Source organism: Rhinichthys klamathensis, unplaced genomic scaffold, assembly GCF_029890125.1.
Source record: "Rhinichthys klamathensis goyatoka isolate OS25496 unplaced genomic scaffold, OSU_Roscu_1.1 h1tg000281l_1, whole genome shotgun sequence".
NCBI classification, from domain to species: Eukaryota; Metazoa; Chordata; class Actinopteri; order Cypriniformes; family Leuciscidae; genus Rhinichthys; species Rhinichthys klamathensis.
Window position 1 is genome coordinate 4,449,570 of NW_026606800.1, and position 19,686 is coordinate 4,469,255.

Sequence of the window (19,686 nt, forward strand, 5' to 3'; positions counted from 1 at the left end):
ATTGAAAAAAAAATGCCACACTTGTTCGTTAATTTAGCTTGCCTGCCTGAGAAACCTCTGTTTGTGACACTCTAGCTGATTTATTTAGCAAATATTTTCATTTATTTTATTAAATAATATTGAATTATTTTAATATTATTATAATAATAATAATATTTTTACTTATAATAATATTATATTAAAAAATGTTTATTTATCATATTGATCATTTCAATAATTTCTGTGCAAATTGAAATGATTTATTGGATGCAAGTACACTATGGAAAAATGTGCACTATGGCAAAAAAAAATGTCTGCTTTGTCCATACAGTAAGTTTAGCTTTTATTTAAAGTGGCGATCTGACTGTGGTAGACTGTGGTGTTTAATGCACCTTGGAGTACCATATAAATACCATGGTACATGAATACGATACTCATTCAGTATCGTAGTATATGTCAAAGTACACATTTTCTCAAATAAAAATTATCCCAGTGATCTCACGTGCCTCCATAACATTTTCTTAAAAACCTCTGTTCCCTCTTTGCATGGTTTTTCTTATAAAAATGACTCTTTAGGAGTTGAGAACTCAAGGCGGTGAATGAAGGGAGTTCTTAGCCGTGATTAAAAAGCTAAAAAGGTTCATTTAGCATTGCTAACAAGACTTCCCTTTGCTAGCTCTGAGCTATAGCGTGGCATTAGCCGCACTAATGTACTGCATCTAATTCAGATTAACAGCCAGGTGGACAATGCCTAAGGAGGTCAACACTGAAATTGTTTTCTTCCGAGGACTAAAAGGCTTAGGCGGTAGGTTAAAAAGTGACTTTCTGAAACCAGAAGGACTAAATCATTTGTAAATTTTTTTTTTTTTTTTACAAAGTATTAGTGTTAGTGTTTGTGCCTCATATTGAAAATGCTCTGAAATGTATTTTAGATGATCTGAACTGTAAATGAGGCTTTGAATGTTTCATTCTTTTATTCCTTTGGCATTTTTTGAAGGTCAAAGATGGCATGTCTGGTATTTCTGTAGCCTAGCAAAAGACCCAATTAAACATACTTACCATTGAAATACTGTACCATTAAACTGTAATAAAATAGTGTTGCGATGATGTTTCGGGTGGTTGCTTGCCCAAGTCAACAGATCGAGTCTCTATTTTATCTCAATTAGATAATTTATGCAGGGAAGTTTAATACTTAGCGATGTGAACAAACCCTTAACCTTCATTTCGAGTAGCAGTTATTATTATTATGGCAACACTTTACAATAAGGTTTCATTTGTTAACATTAGTATTAGTTAACATGGACTAATAATGAACAGCATTTATTAATCTCTCTTAATGTTAATTTCAACATTTACTAATACATTATTAAAATCAAAAGTTGTATTTGTTAACATTAGTTAATGCACTGTGAAGTAACATGAAATTAATTAATGATATTTTGATGAACTAATGTTATCAAAGATTAACACATACAGTAACAAACGTACTGGCTTAGTTGGGTTAATGTTACCAAATGAAACCTTACTGTAAAGTTATCATTATTGTGTGTTTGTTGATTTGTTGGCGTTGTTGAACTAGTTGTTTCCTCATTGTATTTCATTCTAACAGTCTTTTTTATTTAGTCAGTTTAGGCAGACTAGCTCCTGAAAAGTCTGATTTTTCGCATCTGTGTCCTTGAGCTAGCAACAAATCAAAGGCATTAGCCGTATTTGTGATGTTCTGTCTGCTTTGTGCCAAGCAACAATCAGTCCATTTAAAAAAAGGACCGTTTTACTAAAAAAACAGTTTGACTTTACCACTATGAGTAATAAAAAACACATCACTTCTCCTCTCGCCCTATAAAAGACCCCAACGGCAATATAATCAGCATTTCTTTGTGTCAGCTGTCCACTTTTTACAAGAACACGGCCGTTCTTACCGGTTGTCTATTTAAATCATTTCATAAAGTGCATAAAGCATTCACCCTTGATTTGTGCTGAGAATGCTGTGTTAAAAAAACAACAACAACACAACGCCGACCGCCCCTGAATAAGTGTTTGCACTTGGAAGATTGCAGAAGACGTTTGGTGCGTCAGAACACGGGTGGTTGTTGGCATGTTAAGTAGCTCACTAGCGCAGTCTATAAAAGCCAGGAGTGAGCAGCCCACCTGGAGAGAGGCCCAGCGCCCGAGGAGGAAGTCAAGGACATGTGAATTAGTCCAAGCCGCCAAGTGCGAGAGCGCAGTTTGAAGCAGGCATCCACATTGCCACAGAAATGGGTTGACTGATGCTGTGTCAACATACTAAATTGATTAAGCCAAGCTATACTGCTCAGAAGAAAAGTGAAAGAGAATGTAGGTTATGTACAGTAGGAAACTGTAAGAACAGATCTTAATGAAAGGGAAGAAAGAACAGCAGTCATCCGAAGATTTTTTTCGTTGGGTCTGCAAGATTTTGTACGTTTTAAAAGAAGTCTCTCATGCTCACCAAGGCTGCATTTATTTGATCAATACAGTGAAAACAGTAATATTGTAAACTTTTATTACAATTAAAAATGACTGTTTTCTATTTGAACATATTTTTAAAATGTAATTTATGTTAGAGCAAAGCTAAATTTTCAGCATCATTACTCCAGTCTTCAGTGTCACATGAGCCTTCAGAAATCATTAATATGCTGATTTGGTTGTTTTGATGAACAGAAAGTTCAAAAGAACAGCATTTCTATTTGAAATAGATTTTTGTAACAATGCAAAAGTCCTTACTGTCACTTTTGATTAATTGAATGGATCTTTGCTGAATAAAAGGATTAAAAAAAAAATTTATTCTTACTGACTCCAAACTTTTGAACTGTAGTGTGTAATATTTTGGATAGTTTACATTTATTTTTCTTAAAGGCACAGCAGCAAAAAAATAAAAACAGACCTTTATATTCTCAGTGTCCGAGAGAGGAATGAAAAAGACTTGTCACTTCTTCATTAAATTGCAGAAAATGAATAATAGTGAACTGATTTGTTGATTTGTGCTGGAGGGACAATCTAGCTATTTCCTGTCAAGTCCGAATTCACTTCATTTCAAATAATGCTGTACATTTTTGTTGTTGTTTTTTTATCTATTGTTTTGATAAATTAATTTATTCAGAGGCACTTATATGGGAGTTAAATTCTTTATTCTGACTGTAATAGGATGTAAATCAGTGTTAACAAGCACACACAAGTTTGCTATTCTGTCATGTAAGACATGTAGCCTGTTTCTGTGTAAGCCTTTGTAGCGGATGTAGCTTCAATAACATTTGCGTTCCTAACGTGCTAATGCCTTTTTTCAATGAGAAGTGAATCGAGTTGCTCCATGCTTTGAAGATAAACATATTAAACATTAAAACTCGTTAATCGAAACTGCAGGCGAGGAAGAATGAGCAAGCTTATATGTGAGGTTCAACTTTAAGACACTTGCATCGAGATCAATCCTTTGCTCCCAGACGCTTCCTCAATTATTTAGCACCTCTTTAGAAACCCTGCATGTATTATTCACATGTATAGAACCTAAATTTAGTCTTGTCTATTGGGAATGACATGGCAGAGGAAGAGGGTACACAATACAACAACCCGCGCGTGAGAGAGAGAGAGAGAGAGAGAGAGAGAGAGAGAGAGAGAGAGAGAGAGAGAGAGAGAGAGAGAGAGAGAGAGAGAGAGAGAGAGAGAGAGAGAGAGAGAGAGAGCTGTTTAGAGTAGCACACTACAATTTAACTCTTACTCTCATTTCTTATTTTTACTCATTTTTGCAGTCTCTAAGTTTTCTACATGCATGGAATATCCAGATGACAGTGGAGTGCACTGTAAAAAGTGATCAGTTCACTTAACTTAAAAAAAAGTGAGGAAACCCGTCGCCATAAAATTAATAAGTAAATAAACGGCATGCGTAATTGAAAAAAAATAAGTTATGCATGTCAAGTTAACATAACTTTATTTTTTCAATTACACATGTAGTTTTCTTGACAATTTTAAGGCAGCGGGTTTCCTCAAATTTTTTAAGTCAACTGATCACTTTTTACAGTGTGTGGAATATGTATCCCACAATGCAGTGTGCTTTACTTGACCTCCCATTTACATTGTAAGTATTTTCGTCTAGTATTTTTTGTATAGTAATGCATGCATTGAGTAGTAATATATTTACATAAACATATTTTCGATATGTTTTTGTTATATATGTACACTCACCTAAAGGATTATTAGGAACACCTGTTCAATTTCTCATTAATGCAATTATCTAATCAACCAATCACATGGCAGTTGCTTCAATGCATTTAGGGGTGTGGTCCTGGTCAAGACAATCTCCTGAACTCCAAACTGAATGTCAGAATGGGAAAGAAAGGTGATTTAAGCAATTTTGAGCGTGGCATGGTTGTTGGTGCCAGACGGGCCGGTCTGAGTATTTCACAATCTGCTCAGTTACTGGGATTACTGGGACTAACGCACAACCATTTCTAGGGTTTACAAAGAATGGTGTGAAAAGGGAAAAACATCCAGTATGCGGCAGTCCTGTGGGCGAAAATGCCTTGTTGATGCTAGAGGTCAGAGGAGAATGGGCCGACTGATTCAAGCTGATAGAAGAGCAACTTTGACTGAAATAACCACTCGTTACAACCGAGGTATGCAGCAAAGCATTTGTGAAGCCACAACACGCACAACCTTGAGGCGGATGGGCTACAACAGCAGAAGACCCCACCGGGTACCACTCATCTCCACTACAAATGGGAAAAAGAGGCTACAATTTGCAAGAGCTCACCAAAATTGGACAGTTGAAGACTGGAAAAATGTTGCCTGGTCTGATGAGTCTCGATTTCTGTTGAGACATTCAGATGGTAGAGTCATAATTTGGCGTAAACAGAATGAGAACATGGATCCATCACCTTGATACCACTGTGCAGGCTGGTGGTGGTGGTGTAATGGTGTGGGGGATGTTTTCTTGGCACACTTTAGGCCCCTTAGTGCCAATTGGGCATCGTTTAAATGCCACGGCCTACCTGAGCATTGTTTCTGACCATGTCCATCCCTTTATGGCCACCATGTACCCATCCTCTGATGGCTACTTCCAGCAGGATAATGCACCATGTCACAAAGCTTGAATCATTTCAAATTGGTTTCTTGAACATGACAATGAGTTCACTGTACTAAAATGGCCCCCACAGTCACCAGATCTGAACCCAATAGAGCATCTTTGGGATGTGGTGGAACGGGAGCTTCGTGCCCTGGATGTGCATCCCACAAATCTCCATCAACTGCAAGATGCTATCCTATAAATATGGGCCAACATTTCTAAAGAATGCTTTCAGCACCTTGTTGAATCAATGCCACGTAGAATTAAGGCAGTTCTGACGGCGAAAGGGGGGTCAAACACAGTATTAATATTGTGTTCCTAATAATCCTTTAGGTGAGTGTATATATATTTATTTGTACAAAATATATTTTTTTCCAAAATGTAATTTAATATGGGAAATGTTTTTCTGGTCTAAAAGTACATTTTGAAGTATGTTTTGATATTTGAGGTTCTACATTATTTGTTCTACATTACATTTTATTTGTATATTTCCTTTAGCCATGCTGTTATTTGGCATGTTATTTTTTTTTTTGCCATATTGGAGTAAACAGTTTGCCACCATTCCATTCCAAGTCTTTTTCTCTGCTCTTTATCACACAGCTAGTACAGCCCACTAATTTGGTTTACATCTTTTGCAAACACAATGGGCAGATGATAGCATCAGGTAATCAAAAGAGCAGCCTGTATTGTGTATGTTGAACCCTTTCCCCACACAAACACACCGATCCTGGCTGCTAGCTGCCTCCATTGTCTCCTCATCCATGCTTCCTGCTGTATCCAAGGAACTGGGAACCAGAATACTGTCTGGCCCAATACGTGCTGAGCCGCGGTGACACCACATTAGGCCCTTGTCCTTCACATAGCTGTGCGGTATTATGTAAATGACCCTGTCTGGGTACGGATTGCATGTGTGTGAGTGCGGCCTCATGCTCTCCACTGCCGCTGGGAAGGAGGAGGGAGTGGTACATTATTCCGTGTAAATGAGAGCAAGACCTTGAGGTATTCTCGGAATCCTAAATCCTCCCATTTGCTGCCGCACTGTGATTATCTGGAGGGATTGGACCGGGAATGCAGTCCTGGACAGTTTGTTCTGTGAGTTTAGTTAAATGAACTGCTCAAATGATAAGAAATGACGTTACTTAAACACTCTTGTAAACACGGCTGCATTCTAGAGCATCCCCTGAGGGGACACGAGTTTGTATCTCGTAGAAAAGCAAATGGCGCTCAGCCTCTTAATTATAAACTCAAGTCTGGGTGGCCTTTTTAGGAGTATGTCAAAGTACATTTACTCTAAGCACAACTGTGGGCAGTGTTGAGGAATATTACTTTTAAATATAACATGTTGGGTTACTCATAAAAGGTTATTTTGTGTTACTTTTTCTTACCATTTACGTGTCTCTCTTGTCCATAGTGAAAGTGCTTTGATTGGTTTTAAAAAGGTTGTTTTTTTTTTTTTTTTTTTTGCTAGTCGTTTTTTCAACATTGATAATAATATAAAGATGTTTCTTGAGCAGAAGATTTCTGAAGAATCATGTGACACTGAAGACTGGAATAATGATTCGCTGAAAATTCTGAATTTGCTGATATGAATATCAATATTCATTAGTATAATATGTTTTAAATCATTATTCACTATAAATAATGAATTCAACTGGATTTTACTGAAGCACTAAGATTTATTTATTTGTTAGTGTTCTTTTCAGTATTTAAGTGCTTTTAAAATTCTGAGGCCAAGGACTATATGGTGCTCTGTATATGACTGACTCATGATGCACTTTCTAGAACTACACTATACCCAACAGGCTCAGCACATACTAAAATAACTCATCCAACGTTTATACGCCTTTATTTGTACCTTTTTCATCTCACATACGGAACTGAAAGGTTTTTGTTATTAAATAATTTGAAAAGTAACATCAAGTGTAGGTCAAATTTAACAGCCGACTGGTCACATCATTACTTGGAATAAACTCAAGTAAGTCAAATGAAGTAAACTTTGTGTTTGTGCTGATCTTGTAGACCTTGATTTTGCGGTGCAGACGAATGGACTTCAAGCTGTCCCACTCTATCATTTCTCTTGATTCGATCAGAGACATCAAATCAGTCCAGTTCTATAAAATCACGGGTTTAACACACAACAACAGGGCTCTCTGATGAAGAGGGTTTATAAAAAGCACAGCTGTGCTCCCTGAGCTTTTTAAAGAGTCTGCTCTAATCCAAGCCTTTTGTTTGTCCAGTAAATGTGTTTACAGTACTCGATATTCTCGTACGATCTTTTCATCATCATTTCACATTTATACCTCTTGCACTGTTCAAGTCCCAAGTGTGCCACCGACCGTCTTTTTCATTAAACACGGATGCTGATGAGTGATTCAGAGCCAGGAAAATGGGAGCTTTGTGCATCCGTGTGCTTGTAGGATTCAGAAGTGCTGTGTTTTGGAGCGACAGAGACGATGAGGCTCCAGCATTTCTGCTTCTCTCTGTCCTCATAGCTCTAAAGACCCATTTCCTGTGGCGGTGTCTCAGTTTGATGTGAACCTCTCGCCGGTACAACACCTGTTTCATCAATGAAAATATGCCTACCTCCCTTTATCTTTCATCTCTTCATTCTCTCCTGGTTTTATTACAGACTCTCTCTCATTTGACCAAAACATGAACATGTTTTATCTACTGTTAATTTATTTTTTCTTTATAGCTCTAATTAACCGAATGAACTAATGGTCTTCCATGATGGTTTGTTTTCTTATTCTGGTATAATTACCTCATGAAATGGTTTGCCAAACAGTTTTATTTCCTTTGTTGATGTATTTTATGTTGAAAGAGGAAGTTGGGTTTTTTGTCAAAGTAAAATCATGATTTGGGGGAGGGACATTGTCATTCTAAAGAGTGTTCTATTGGATTCCTCGATCATTTTGGTCGGTTTCTTGATAGAGAAAATTTTACATTTTAAATGTTTGTAGATAAAACTTTGTTTTTAGAATAGGGAAATACTTTCTTGTTGTACTTACACTTGAAAAGATCCTCTAGTTTTCTTCAATTGTTTTGTTTTATTTTTTGATCCAACGTCAACTTACAAGAGTAGTGCTGGGAACGTTTGGGAAACCTGTTTGGGAAAGATTATTATTCCAGTTCCATTTGGTGCCCTACTCTTAACCTTAATATAGGCAAATTGATTAGTGCGGCTGATTATTCTAATCAGAGTTGTTTTCTGTTCTCTTCACAGCTTGCTGGGTTCATCTATGCCTGTTATGTTGTGAAGCTCATTTCAGAAGAGGAGGACAGCTGTGAGTATATCTTCATAACTGAGTCATGAGTGTGTTTTTGTTAATCTTTTAATGAGGGTTTTACACTCAAATAGATAATGCATGCTTCTAATATGAGATCTAAAATAACATTGTTTGTATGTGTATGTATATATATATATATATATATGTATATATATACTAGGGGTGTAACGGTACACAGAAGTCTTGGTTCGGTACGTACCTCGGTTTTGGGGTCACAGTTCGATACGAGTTCAGTACAACAGGAAAAAGCAACCAATACCCAATGCTAGGTTTCTTTTCATTTATTTTGAACAGACAGTGGTGCAAATGACAGTTTGTTTTACACATAGCCATTTAGTCCCCTAGTTGGTACAGTACAGCCTCCTTAGAATTATTTAAATATTATAAATATTATATATGTGTGACCCTGGATCACAAAACCGGTCACAAGTCGATTTTTCTTTTATGACAAAAATCATTAGGTTGTTTAGTTCCATGTTCCATGAAGATATTTTATAAATGTCCACCGTAAATATAAAACATTTATTTTTGTGAGTGAATGCAACACAATCGCAAACATAAATGAACAACTTTAAAGGTGATTTTCTCAATATATCGATTTTTTTTTGCATCCTCAAATTCCAGATTTTCAAATAGGTGTATCTTGGCCAAATATTGTCCTATCCTAACAAACCATACATCAATGGAAAGCTTATTCATTCGGCTGATGTATACATCTCAATTAAAAAAAAAAAATCCATGTGACTGGTTTTGTGGTCCATGGTCACACATATATATATATATATATATAAACCAAACAGGATCACACTATCAGATTTTTATATTCACAGATATGGAGCATGCACTTTATGCTTTAGCATTGTGGGGGGATATTCGTTTCCTGCTCTTGGTGACAGATCTTTAGCCTAGTTTGAATGCCCCAGTAAACAGTTGAATTTAGATGTTCCAGAATCTAAAAGATTGCTTTTATTGATCCTAAACGACCGGCCTGTGGCCTAGTGTTTTAAAGCAAGGATAAAATTGTTCCCGTTGTAATGTTCAGACGACCACACTTAGCACCACTGCAGCCACTACCACTCTGAGTGAGACACATGGATCATTCTCTTTAATCGCCTTACTGTCCTGATAAAAGATTTTAAAGCATAATAATCACAATGGACTGATTGATAATACCCCTTATACCCCTAATATATGTATAAGGAATAGTTCACCCAAAAATTCTGGTCATTTACTTACTCGCATGTATCTAAACCTATGACTTTCTTACTTTGGAACACAAAAAAAGAGAATGAAAATCATATACCTTCATTAGACTTGGAATATGCACCACTTTTGATTATGATACTTTTATGGTGCTTTTTTTGTTGTTTCACTTTCATTATATTGAAAACAGTGGGCTCCACGTTGTTCAACATTTCCCCATTTGTGTTCCACAGAATAAAGAAACTCTATTCATTTACTGTGTTTTGCCTTCAGATGCTTGCAACTTTTTCTTGGGAGAGCCTTTTGAGGAATATAGCTACAATAACAAAGCATATGCATCCTAACACTGGCATACAAGATCAATACTGTTGTTCTCTTGCAGAGGCAATCTTTATTTTCCCTCATCATTCTCTCATCACCAAGCAACTAAAACAGAAAGAGATGCATGTAAAAGTGTGTGTGTGGCTGTTTATTTGTTAGGCATCCTCCTTCTTTGTTCTGTATTTTCAATGCATTTTATCATTTCATAATCAGAGTAATCAGAATCATTAAACTTCACTCTGTATGTAATTAAGCATGGCCGTATTTGGAGGGCCAGCCTCTCATTAAACGGAGTGCCTTCACTACACGTTAAGATCACGAAGAGGGAGCCCTGTGGCAGAATACATCCAGTGTAGCATGATGGTCTATTAGTCCAGACCAGGATATTTGTGTGTATTTGAGTTTTATGCATGAGTTCATTGGGATGTTGGTCCAAGCCAGAGCGTGATCCATTATATATATTATTTTTTAATGCTTTTGAATGCATTTAAAAATGTATGCTTTTGAAAGAAGACTCTTATGCTCACTAAGGCTGAATTCATTTGATTTATTTGATTACAACATTAAAGAATATATATATGATTTATTATTTAATAAATAATAATAATAATAATAAAGGAAATAAAGGATTAAAAGGGATTCCCTTTGCAGCTTTCCTTGTGCATGAAATCCCCCATATGCCAGCAAGCCAATGAGAATGCGGGACAATGATGACTAGTCGATGTCAAGCTTAAAGCGTCCTGGCAGAGTTTTAAAGTGAACTAGTCTGTGCAACCCCTTTATATATTATTTTGGAATTGTATATATATAGGATTTCACTACTTGTTACTCACCCTCATTTTGTTCCAAATTAACAATTCCAAACGCCATTAGCCTATGTTGGCATGGGGCATGAATAACAAATAATGACTTTTGGTTTGTTCCTCACACAAATGACTTTGACAGAATTTTCTTTTTTTGGGTGAACTACTTAATATTTTGGCTAAACATTTAATCTACTTCCTATGGTGAAGAAAAGCATCTTAAATCTGAATCCCTAGAAATGTGCAGATTATGTGCAACAGCCTTATTCAGAATACCTTATGAATAAAACTCTCCAATTAAGCAATGTGTGCAAAAACTAAATAATTTCATCCTCTCACATAAACCGGTTTATTGGCATTAGATTAGTCAAATGAGCTATAAGCTTTGCATCGCAAAAACTTCTGCCGCTACTCTGTTCGGTTAACTTCCTCAAACTTAATTCAGCAGCGCTCCCGGTGTCCAATGAGGTTCCTGATTGCCTCAATCAGTGATCAGGAGAGATTCTAGAACATCTGTGTAATTGGAAATCCTTCTTGAAAGTCTCCCAATCAGTCCATGGGTAGCAGTTTGAGTGACTGGCGGAGCGCTTGTGATGAAAGACATGCGGCTGCATGGCAATTTTAGTGTCCACTGAGAGTTTATCAGCTTTGTTGATGTTCATAGGAAGATTCTACAGAGGAATATAATTGTTGAAGCTCTGAATCCTCCAAGCAGGTGAATGATATTGATGGCTTGGTCCCTGAGGCATGTAGAAACACTAATCAGGAAGCCATATTGGCCATTACGGCTTTAATTAATATAGTACATGAAGCACCTCCGCAAAGGTAATGAACAGCTCAAACCAATCAACACGGTCCGCACGTAATTACAGCTACTATCAAGGGTAGCGTCCCAGGGCCCATTTAAAGAAAGGACAGTATTTAAATGAGTCTGCCTCTGAGAGAACGAAAAAACAAGAGCGAGAGAATTAGGAAGTGTCAGTGCGCACAAGTTGTGGAGAAACACTTTTTGCATCTATAACAAGGAAATTAGGTTAGGGCTTTCCTTTTGGGGATATGCAATCAGGCTTTGTGGTTGCAGGGAGGTGGGAACTCATGCTGATAGTCTTTGTGCGCCGCGTGCAGTTTACAAATGCCTTTGTCGGAGGAAAAGCTTTTGGAAGGGCGAAGCCAAAACAATAAAACTCGTAAAGCTTTGCTATATGGAGTCTGTGAGGAGAAAACGTCCATCTCAGCCTAATTCCCTGCAGCGCCGGTGCCACTGAAATGGCTCCTTTCTGGGATGTGTCGCTTAAAGCAGAATAAATAGCTATTTGAGTTATTTTGTTGGGGTCGAGAGATGGTTGTTGTATGTCTTTGAATGCTAATGCTGTAGCTCAAGGCGGCCCATAGACCCTCGATCTGTCCGCTTGCCCACAGTTGACAGTACTTGTATGTTGTTTTTGTTTTTTTTACTTCATTACTGGATCAGTGATCCCAGCATTTCCCATTATCTTGGCGGGACTAGCTAGGAGGAATTTCAGCAGTAAAACAACTTGAGATATTTGTTCCATTGGGAAGGGGAAATGTTTTAAAAAGCTGTTTAAGAGCACATATCTGCCTCAAGGCAATCTATTTTAACATTTACCCCCTGCAGATATATTTATAAAGGACATTTAGATGAGAATGTTCTGAAGTGCAGCGTAGCTTAATTTTCTTTTTGATATGATCAGTGTTTTCCATTTTAAATGTTACTTTGTGTTTTTTTTTTTTTATACGCCCTAGCATTTCAAAGTTTGGGGTCAGTAAGATGTTACAGAAATTAATATATTTATCCAGCAACAATGCATTAGATTGATCAAAAGTCACACTGAAGACTGGAGTAATGGCAACTTTGCCATCACAGCTGTAATTTACATTTTAAAGGGGTCATGACATGATAAAATCGAATGTGCCTTGATCGTTTGACATATAAAGAGGTCTTTGTACCATTAAAACATCTTGCAAGTTTCATGGCTTAAAACAGACTCCTCATCATAATCAAAGCATTTATTTAATCAAGTCACAAAAACGTCTCCTTTGGATATTGTGGGATTTGTGACGTCACACATTTGGCATCGAAACCATGGGGAAAACTGCTATATAGGCCTATGTTTAATATTATCTCATAAGGTATATTAGGCTGCTGTCACTTTAAGACCTGACGCATGGACCCATTACACTGTTACACATGCGTTATCTTTTCCTACATTCACACTGTGTTTATGCGAATACTCGCCAGCACCGGCATTTTGACATTATTTTGTGTGTATTTGATTGTTTAAGCGCAATAAGCAGTGAAAATAACTAAATTTAGTTCTGAGAGGCGGCTTTATGTGCGCGCACATTGGGTGTGAGCACAAAATCTGCAGGAATGTGTAAAATGATGCACAAAACGGGCAATCCCACGCCAAAATTCAAGCCCTGTAACACCACAGGCTCAGGCTTTCAGACTGACCTCTGCGGGTCCCCAGATAACACTGATCGGGACAAAGGTCTAATTCAACAATGAGACCTACGTGGATTAGGGGATTTGTAGGTATATGCCCCCTAAAATCTATCATCAGAATGATAATCATTTCAGTCTTCCCCTCTCCTTCTGTTTGGGATGCACGAGAGAAGCTCTCTGCTAATTCCACAGCTTATCTCCTGTGCTCGTTAGTCTAGGAAACAGCCTTGGATTTCCAAAGCCTGGATCTTTATCACACACTTTATTACCTTTGCATCTTTGTGGAAAGCCCAGATACTCGGGTCTGCCAGGGCCTGAAACAGCTGGTGGGCCCTCACAGAGGGGCCGGCGGGCTAATCCTGTCAGCTTGCCTTATGTTAGCCTATCATATCTGACCGGCAGCGTGCCACAATCCGGCCTCCAAAGATATCAGTCTCATAGAGGGTCCGCTCGCTGTTCATCCACTACACATGATTATCACACTGACACACACGGGATACAAAACCAAAAGGTGCTTATTGTAATGAATGACAACCCTAAAAAGCATTCAATAATCCTCTTGTTTTTTTCCCCATTTTCCTCTTACTTTCTCTCTCTCTTTTCTTTAGTTGACTTTATAGGAGGGTTTGATTCATACGGTTACCAAGGGCCACAGAAGACATCGCATTTGCAACTACAACCAATGTACATGTAAGTATCACTACCACAAATGGTTTTAAATCAAAGCGAACCTCATTTTTTGCACACGACATTGTCTTGTACAGTCTTGGCAGTGTTTTATCCAGCCTGTTCTCACGTAAATGCGTCTCTATAGCACGCATTGTGTTTTATCGTGCAAATTATACGCAAAAATGAGTTTTTACGTGCATATGATACGCAGTTTTCGCGTGCATTTGATACGCAGTTCATTTGCGTGTAATACACACGCACCCCACACCACTAATTCTACCCAAACGTATAACACACGCACCCCACACCACTACTAAACCTACCCTAACCAACCCATGCGTATCCTATGCACGTAAAAACTAATTTTCGCGTATAAATTGCACGATAAACACACTGCGTGCTATAGAGACGCATTTAGTGTGATCGTGTTGATTTATGCTGGGTTTTTTTCATCAGCTCTCTGCAACTGCTCATAAATACAGAAACTTGGCAAGGCAATTCCTGTTTCCCTATCGCAACTAACTATCTATCTATCTATCTATCTATCTATCTATCTATCTATCTATCTATCTATCTATCTATCTATCTATCTATCTATCTATCTATCTATCTATCTATCTGTCTGTCTGTCTGCGTCAAATAAAACAATCAAAAGTGTATATCATGTTATTGAAAAAAAACATGATTTTGTCGAATAAATAAATCCTAATTTTATTTCTTATGTTACTGGACAAGACTTTTTTTTTTTTTTTTGAATAACTTTTACAGATTAGAATACCACAGCAAAATGTAAGTTATGTATAAGGACCCAACCGTTTTGTATGACAGCCAGTGTCTGTAGACTCTTGTGCTCTCATGTGTTTGAGTCTGGGTTCACAACACTCTCTGTTGGACATGCTGGGCATTCCACCAAGTGGTTTTATGAGAGGTGGTTCGTGACAGAGCATGGAGCAAAACAAAACCCTTAGGAGTATCTCTAGCATAACATCTCTAAGAAATAATATCATTGTCAGTCTGGCTGGGACAATAGCTTAGGTCAATATTAGGGGAGGTGATCTGTTTGCTTAGTCTCTGTTGGCAGCTTAAATGTTTATGAGGAAGTAGTTGAATGCTCAGAGGTGGGACTGGGTGATCGTTGGGAGATTTAAGAGGATTTGGCTTATTGACACTGATCTATTGGTGATTGTGTTCTATAGAGTCAGCCTTTATGTCCACAATGCACTCCATTATGCCAGGAGGTGAGACAGCAATGCGATCAAAGCTTAGGCTTGTTATCTATATAGAGACGGCTCTTTGATGGAAGACCAACCCGATCTAAAGGAGGGTTTGGAGGAGTCACTGAAAATTAGGGAAATGGATCAAAACTATGCAACAGATCTGATTTATATTCTAGTCTGCCACCCATTCGCAAAAAAAAAAAAAAAAATACTCTTAAAGACAGTAAATGTCTTTAATGTGGATAGAAAGCTATAAGTAAGCCATTAATAGGTTTATTTCCTCACACATGTAAATATAGGCACTATCAAAACATTAAACAAGCCAGCATAGCAACACAGGAACAACCAATGACGTGAGTTTGTGGCGTGACTATCAGTTTGTCCAATTAATGGAAGATGGGGGTGTATTTGGGATTTGAGATGAGACCCTTCATCTTTAGCCAAGGTTATACTATAGTTAACTAAAACTTAAGGGTATGTTTACACGACAACAATGTACGAAAAATGGAAACGTTTTCCCTTTGCTTTTTTCTCATACAGGCGATAACGTTGTCAAAACAATCCCCATTCACAAGGATCCACGAAAACGACTAAAATGGCTGTATTCTGCTGCCAGGCCAGTAGATGGCGATGTCACTTTGTAAAGAAACTACGCGCCTATAGACTGAACACGTAATACGAATGCTCTTTTTTTTCCGTTTTAGTTTTTATCACATTAGTTTTCACAAATTTAGCATTTTTGTAGTTTACATGGAGGCGATAACGGTATCGTTTTCTAAAACCCGATTTTCAGGCCGCTTAAATGTGCAGAAAAATGCATGATTTTTTTTTAAAAAAAAATTGAAAATGGTGGCGTGTAAACAGCCCTTAATACCATATATGTAACTTGAAATAAAATAAACGTTAACTGAAATAATATATATGTAAACTTCAACTTTAGTTCACCCTATGGCATCATCTAAAGTTGTCTTTGGCCTGTGGGTGACATCAGCCCAACTGATGTGAAAACATATGGCGGGGATCCAAATGTGCCTGTCACTAGTTTTGGCACACAAGTGACACTGACGGCAAAATACCAGCCGGAACATTCCCCGCCATCCTCTAGGGAAGGCAGGGCTCAGCTGAGCTGCCCAGCGCCACAGTCTAGACACAGGGAAAAAAGCTGAATGGAATCCTGCCAGTGATATGCGATCAGAAACGCAAGAGACTGAGTTGATTTACCAATAATACAGACTTCTAGTTTGTCCCTAGAGAATTTACATTAAGGTTTCCCTTGTGGAAGCTTGTGAAGAAATAATTCAGAAAAATCATGTTACGATAACACGTTATATCCACATATTGTTCAAAAGATTTTTTGAAAGAAATCACCAAGGCCTCATTTATTTGATCAAAAATACAGTAAAAACTGTAATATTGTGAAATATTATTGCAATTTAAAATAACTGTTCATGTTAATGCATTAAATAATGTTAACGAATAAAACTTTATTGTTAAGTGTTACTAAAGTAATTGATAAGCGGAATACATTTGTTATTATTATTATTGAAATTAATTTTTATTATTAAATATTTTTGGGTGCTGCTTCATTATTCCATGCATTTTCATTTTCTGCCACCACTGTATACAGCAGAAAGGTGCAATTACATGGGCTTTGAGATCAGTGACGAGTAACAATGCTTTATGCAACTCCGTCCTTGTCTTCTGGGAACAGATGCTGTAAAATTGGGATTAATGAGGATTACACAGAATCCAGAGAAAGACTACAGAGAAAAATAATTATTCTCTTAAAAAGCCGCACCCCCTCTGTACCCACGGGTGCTCCCCTAGTCTTATTTGGTGAAAGTGTCTTGTTGAAAATGCACTGAATATTCACTTTCAGCCAATGTTTTGTATTTATTACATGGCCGGCTGACTTAATCATTATGTCACGTCATGAGTCTCTTTCCTTTGTAAATGTCAGACTCTCACTTTTCCATAATGCATTGGAGTGCTTTGAATGGCAGGTCCATCCATAAGCAGATGCCATATTTTAAAATTTCAGGGAGGAGGTTTTTCTACGTGTGCTCCTGTGAAAGCATGTGCGTGTGTGTTGTTTAGTGCATTTTGAGATTCAGTGTGGAGAAGAATAGAATAATGAAAAGTGGAAAAGGTCACAGCTAATAATTAGTTAGAAGGGCAAGACGACATGATGAGAAAAAGGAATTCCTTTAACACAATGCAAAAAAAAAAAAACACAAAAAGGCCTACAGTGGCTCTAAAACGTACTTGGAGACTTAAACACACAGATCTAACCTATTATGCTATTGTAAAGGTTCCTGATTTTGTTTTCAAGGTCTCCTACAATAGGTTTAGATGCATCCATGGTAAAAAAAAAAACACTTTAATTTTCTCATAATATATTTGCAGGTTCACCTGTTTTCTCACAGTGTCTGAAACGGTTTGATAAAGGATTCGTCTCTCTCCTCCTTCCCGAGAGCATACTCTGCCCTGATTGGGCAGATGGCCTAGTCTGTTGTGATTGGTCTACTGCTTGCAGCGTGTGTCGGAAACAAAACACCCATTACCATATCTGAATTATAGCTCCTGAGCCTTCCTCAGCGCTTGTAAACAAAGTGATACGAACAGTAACAATGGTGTTGGTTTTACTGTATGAATTTGAGCCCGAGTCCTCATCCTTTAGAAGTTCACGTGAAATGAATTTGCTTTCACAGCACAGAAAACAGAAAACTTTTCGTCATGTCGACTACACAAACCAAACTCTTCCAGGCCTCAGCTACAACTACAGTGTTTGAGGGTCATAGTAGACGTTGTTCGAAGGCAGCCAATGAAGAACATAGGCTGGCATTATGCAAATTTGTTACAAACTAAACCTACATAGGTTTTTGCAGGAAGTAAGACAGGAATTACTGACAACTCATTTCATTCAATTCAGAATTGGTTCTTTCTTTTAGGAGACAATAACTCAGTTTATCGTGCACTTTGATCTTTGATATTACACACAACATGAAAGGTAATATCCAAAAAGCATAAAAGGGGCACTTTAATGTATGAACTTCACTGCCTTAGATTCAAAGTATAAAATTAAGTGTCATCTGCAAACAAATTATGCTTGAGGTAAAACCACATACACATCACATCTTCCACTAATTTTGACAACCTGAAAGTGTCCATTTTTTGTCTTTATTTAATACTGTATCCAGTGTTTTGAATTGATGTGATTGTGTTCAGAGGCATCATTCCCATTCTGAGGGAGCACTTTTCCAAAAAATATTGTAGGCCTATTTCAAATGTAGCTTTGATTAATAAATGAAGTTGCACACATTTTGTGTATAAAGAAGTGTTTGTCTAATACGCCGTGGCAGAAATCACCCATTCATGTCGAAATCTGGTCAGTCTAGTCAAGACTTGCAACACCACTCAAAATATCAAAAATATCAAAGATGGTCTGTTTCCTAAATGAATGCATAATGATCATTTTCTGTCAAATTCAGTTCTGTCCAATTCTCAAAAAAATCATATTACGATGGGATTTGATTTTGAACCCGGGTCCGTTTGCATGCTAAACACAAACTGCACAATGAAATTGCCACTCAAAATCATGTGCTGTGTTATGTTAATAGCAAATGAAGTGTCATTCATACATTTTTAATGTTGTTTAAGTGCCCAAATAGTTTGTATACACAAAAATGCTTTGTTTCACCCAGCTGACCTTAATCAAGCAGTCAATTTAATATACATGCGCTGTATTTCATTATTTCTTATGCTGTTTAGAACAGTCTTTAACAGTCTTGTTTTCTTCTCTCACAGGTCAAAGTAAAAGGATAACTGCCTTATCAGCCAGTCAAAATGATGAACTGATGTTTGAACTTGTCTTTCTACGTAAATGTCTTAACATGATAGTGTCTTACGGACTGTCGGAGGAACACGGAACCGACGCTTTAACCTCAAAGACTCGAGCAACCGAGTGGATTTTCTTTGTCTACGCCCAGCCCTTCCTCCTCCAGAGCTCGAGAGAGCCCTCGTGTGGCCGAACCCCCTCAGCAGACTCTCGTCTCTCGGCCATTAGCAGTGCAAAACAGAGGAACAGATTGCATCGATGTCTGCGGACAGATCTGCAATAAGAAAGACTTGGAATCGTGCAATGGACCGAACGGATATAGTGTCAGTGTGTCCGACTGACTTTCACGGAATCCATCCATCCATCCATCCATCCATCCACCCTTAAAGAATGTTCATTAACCAGTCAGTATATTAGTTATCTAGTCCTACAGTCTTTCAAATAGTAAATGGAGTGGAGAGTCGTTATTCCGGTTGTTTACAACGGGTTATTCCAAGCATTGGGATTACCTTCGGTGTTTAATTGCAACCCAAGTAGTTTTTCTTCTCTCTCCTGGATGTACTCGTCTTGAAAGTGCCAAGAACAGTTAAGAAAAAAACGAAGACAAAAAAAACAAAACAAATCAGTAGCTGCTAAGAGATTCATATTTTTTTGGAGCTAAAAAAAGACCTATGAATTTATCGGTTCGACGTCACCATGGGATTCAGCCGTATTTGTTTGCATGAGGTGTTAAAATCTGTTGCGTATTTAATATCTTTCAGCTAGACATATTAGGCCGACCTCGGAAGGGGTAACAGTTGGCCTAGAGCGACTGTCCTTACTCCGAAA

At 37.7% G+C, this 19,686-nt stretch overlaps 1 protein-coding gene across 4 annotated transcripts in view; it reads left to right on the forward strand.

Annotated features, from left to right (window-relative positions):
• Window positions 1–19,470, forward strand: part of nkain2 (sodium/potassium transporting ATPase interacting 2) — a 162,045-nt gene extending 142,575 nt beyond the window's left edge. For 2 of the 4 annotated variants that reach the window (XM_056269266.1, XM_056269264.1), the window contains exons 5-7: window positions 8,277–8,337; window positions 13,743–13,824; window positions 18,828–19,470. In XM_056269266.1, coding sequence (XP_056125241.1) covers window positions 8,277–8,337; window positions 13,743–13,824; window positions 18,828–18,837 — 153 coding nt within the window. In that variant the 3' untranslated portion in view covers window positions 18,838–19,470. Of the gene's footprint in view, window positions 1–8,276; window positions 8,338–13,742; window positions 13,829–18,827 lie in introns of those variants that run through there. The other 2 variants (XM_056269267.1, XM_056269265.1) reach the window with 1 other exon arrangement.
• Window positions 19,471–19,686: the final 216 nt, after the last annotated feature.